Source organism: Vicia villosa, linkage group LG3, assembly GCF_029867415.1.
Source record: "Vicia villosa cultivar HV-30 ecotype Madison, WI linkage group LG3, Vvil1.0, whole genome shotgun sequence".
Taxonomy (NCBI): Eukaryota; Viridiplantae; Streptophyta; class Magnoliopsida; order Fabales; family Fabaceae; genus Vicia; species Vicia villosa.
In genome coordinates, this window is record NC_081182.1 from 166510295 (window position 1) to 166514658 (window position 4364).

General features: G+C 32.0%; 1 protein-coding gene across 1 annotated transcript; it reads right to left on the minus strand.

Moving 5' to 3' along the window:
* Window positions 1-472: 472 nt before the first annotated feature.
* On the minus strand, window positions 473-4144 carry LOC131659325 (uncharacterized). Its single transcript, XM_058928531.1, has 8 exons — window positions 4130-4144; window positions 3869-4084; window positions 3544-3789; window positions 2217-2846; window positions 1917-2134; window positions 906-1070; window positions 635-739; window positions 473-554 (listed from the first exon to the last, which is right to left on the minus strand). The coding sequence occupies exons 1-8, from the start codon at window positions 4142-4144 to the stop codon at window positions 473-475; spliced, it is 1677 nt and encodes a 558-aa protein (XP_058784514.1).
* Window positions 4145-4364: the final 220 nt, after the last annotated feature.

A 4364-nucleotide genomic window follows, 5' to 3' on the forward strand; every position in this document is an offset into this window, starting at 1 on the left:
TCAAAATCAAACTATGAGGCCTACAACAAAAGCACAAAAGCAAATGGCAATTATGAGGCCTACAACAAAAGCACAAAAAAATGACACCGACCTATGATTTCCACTTTTTACCAAACCAAATTACTTCAAATAGATTCTAAAATAAAATTTGCACAACGTTCTTGAACATTCGTAATGTCATCCTCATGAAATGGTGTTGAGTCTCCAAATATCTGAATAAATATTAAAAAAATATTAGAATATTGTATTAACATTAAATAAGACATTTAACACATACTTGAAATTTTTTATTACATACCTGATTCCATGAATTAACAATCCCAACAGATACAATATTCAACATATGTATCATAACATAATAGCCACACTCATAACTGAACGATTGCCTATGACACTACAATTACCATAAATTATAGTAAGTAAATAGTATATACAAAAGTTATTAATAAACTTTACATTATTTATTAAATTATTAACTTACTTTGAGATTAATGTTCCATGTTGGCTTTCTCTGTTTTCTCGAACCTTTCAACCTATTATATCCATCTATGGCTCTACAGTAATAAAATATATTCATTAAATTTGTCTTCTAAAACATCATAAATTATATGTAAGGTAAATAAATTATACTTACGAATCAACAATAAAAACAATGTTTTTCTCTGGCTTCAAACCCATCGAACATAGGAAGACTACATTTTGTTTCTTTGGCTCAATAATGAGCAATTGCCAATGATGGCTACATTCCATGGGAAACAAAAATTAAATGTGTCAACTTCAATTGTTAACTCATAAAATGGAAGAGATTATGGGCTACAAAATCTCAATACAATTTTGAATATATGTGATTAACTAAAAAAAATTAATTTAGTAAAAAGATACTATGAAGATCCTGATACACTTACTTGTTGAGGTATGGTACAAAAAAACAGTCTTTGTCATTTTCAAACAGCTTTTCAGTTATGTGAGACTGAGAACTGGCTCGATCATTTTGTGGTTGAATGAAATTTGGATCAATAAAACCATACATGTTACTCTTTTCCAACTGAGTACAAAGCTGTTTTATATACCTAAAGTCAAACACCAAATTTGAATCAATAATATATCAACAAAGCTGTAATGCAGAGAAAAAGGCTATGCAAAGGTCATCCAAGTCAACAAGAGCGGAGCTACTAACAATAGAGAATATTAACACCAAACTAGAGTAGAAGTTATATTATAATTTTATATATTATTTATTATATAAATGTACTATTAATCATTCTATTTTATTTTAAGAGTCCCACTGATTTAACACAGGTTAGCTATCACTAATTATAATTCTAACAGTCCTAGCATACTTACTAACATAGCAGCTCAACATTCAAATTAACTCTCCTAACAATAAACTAACATTAACTCATAATATTTTCTAAATTGACCTAAACTAAAATGTTAACAATCCAACCTTCTAACTATACTCTTTCTACTCAATTTCATTAACAATTTTCACCAAAGCTTCCAACTCATATTAGTTAATAAAAAAACAATAACAGTACTCTCAATTCACTGTCTCAATCAACAAGTTCTATAACAACTAATAATTCCTCCTAACACTAAACTGATTCCACATTCTATCATCAAAAATAACTAACTGAATTTCCTCTAATTACTACTAACATTCAATAAAAACTTAACTAACATCACTAACAGTTCTAATATTCTAACAGTTCCATATAACTAACATACCTAGTCCCTAAATTGGAAACACGTGTATTAAATAACTAGAAAACAATCCTGTAACAATACAAAAAACCTGAGAGAGTATAATTTGAATATCACAGAAATTGCAGCAACAATTTTTATCAAGTAAAATAGTTATCGTGGTTCAAATAAATGAAAAACAAACATAAAAAATGATTTAGAAATGTACTTACAGCAGCCATATACGTAGAATAGAGATGCGTAAATCTTGTGTCTTCATACACAACTCCATAATATCTTTGATTGGGAGATAAAAAAAATCATCCCCTTCCAACTTGAACTTCACAGCATCTTTTCGCGACATTATCTTTAACATCAATTTTTCAGCGCCCGTGTTTTCAGATTCTGACCTTTTAGATGGAATGTAATCTTTTTTATTTCCTTCAACATCCTAAACAATTAAGATAAAATATTAGCCATCATAGGATAATCATTATATATTGAAATGGAAAATGGACACAAATATTGAATACCTTATTAGTAACAAGACGCAAAAGTCTTTTCGGCCATTGAATGAAATTGTTGAGAGCCTCACCAACCGTTGTCACCTCATCCGTGGGCATAGGGACTTGAACATTTGAATCTAGCACCTTGGTTATCGCCACCCTTGCCATATCATTATCTAACAATTGATTATGTATGATGGGCCCCAACTTATACACATTTGCATATGCCACTACGTGATGTTTCTTATCAACATATAATTCACACTCTTCAGGGATATCCTCCTCATCCTCTTGCATATGCGGCATTGCTGAACAACTACCATTCGTGCTCGCACGTATAGTGGTATTAGGAGAACAAACCGGGAAATTTGGATATTGTTGAGAGAAAGCCGGCATTGACGATATGTCCCGCATCACTTGTTCTCGAATCTCCTTTGTAAGCACTAATTTTATGGCCTCTATTTGTTTGCTATTTAAAACAGGTGAGGTAGAGGAAACATTATGAGGATGTGGACCAAAATAGTCTCGAATTCCAACACCTCGACCAACACCACGAACACGTCCAGGGTGTTCAGGTTGCCCAATCGCTTCCGTCAAGATATCTTGACGTCCTTGAGGAACAAAGCTTCCTTCAGCTTCTTTTTGAACCAGAGAATCCTACAACATAATATAAGAGATTAACCAAGCAATAACAAGACAAACCTCATTTTCTATATTTAAATTAAACTCAACATCTAAATTCAGATTGAATCTTTCTTCAATCAATGACGTTACAATTTTTGAGATGGTAGCAAGATAAATGGTGAGTTACTAACAGTAAAGAATTATTCATTGGCTAATTTATCTCTTAACCCAAATACGGTTTGATAATTTCAAATAAAGTGCAAATTGGAAATTGCACATTCTATGAGAAAGTACTACAAGGCTCATTTTATGTCCTTCCATTGCACAATACCATGTGCTTATATAATACTTCATAGTTAGTATAATTCATTCCAATTATTATAATCAGCAGCACAATCATAATATTATACAAAAATACTTCTTCTTTTTTCCAGTATCCATCATATGCAAAAGATAATAAGTTTTTCATTTTTCGGTGCTACAAGAGTAGGTGACTTGATAGCTTTTCATTTACTTCATAAATTGTGCTTTTATGTTTGTGGTATACATTTACTTATATACACAAAAGTACTCCCCTGGTATACTACATACTATAAATTGTGCTTTTATGTTTGTGGCATATAATTACTTCATTTACTACATTTACTTCATGTATTCGACTATCATTTCATTTCAGCAAAAAGTACTTCAAATATACCTAACGAAAAATCTATGGTATATATTTACTTACAATTTTATCTGCAACAAGTCGTGTTTCTTCCGATGTGTACTCTCCTGATTGTTTTGTTCGTCCTCTTATCCATTTCTCATGGCGTTTTGGTGGAGATGGAGGTGTAAGTAGGGAATCTCCTGACTCTTGTCTTTGTTTTATTTTCTCTTGCATCATCTTTTCCTCAATCAACTCATATCCCCCACGAGACATGATGTGGGGGTATTTATTACAAGCTTGAACCATTTTTCCCCTTTTTCTTTTCTCCTATTATAAATAACACACCAATTAAAGATAATACTAAAAATAAACTTGATTGATAAACTGAATCTCTAATCCAACTTACCAGAAAGGAAGGATCCTCTCGCATCTTCTTAAACTTCTCCCATGTTTCCTCTTCAAGAAAAGGATACTTTTCGAGTGGAGATGTGTCACTCAATTCTCCATCATTTAAATATCTCCTGGTTAGGGCTGTTTTAAAAGCCCTCCAACGCTCACCCGCATAGGAAATCCATTTTATTTTCAATACTCCAATATCGGTATCACGGATTTCCCATTGCTCCTACATCACACAACAAATAAAATAGCTAGTGTTTGAAAATAATACATTTAAGTACTGCATTTAGCAAGAACTATTTATATTATACCATGATATCGTCCCAGATGTGATCCTTCACTTTTGAATCTACATTATCCCAATATTCCTCCAAAATGCTGACTTTGTTTCGAGCAATAGCACCCACATGACTCTTGAACTTTTTTCTGTTCTCCCCTAAAGGTATTTTGGTCCTTGGATCGAAATCAATTGGTATCTTTACACCATTCTCACGTAAACACAATTT

Coding starts and splice junctions, on each gene's coding strand:
- LOC131659325 (XM_058928531.1), bottom strand. Junction 3,790..3,868: donor GAGAGGATCCTTCCTTTCTG/GTAAGTTGGATT, acceptor TATTTATAATAG/GAGAAAAGAAAAAGGGGAAA. Junction 740..905: donor TTTGTACCATACCTCAACAA/GTAAGTGTATCA, acceptor CATGGAATGTAG/CCATCATTGGCAATTGCTCA.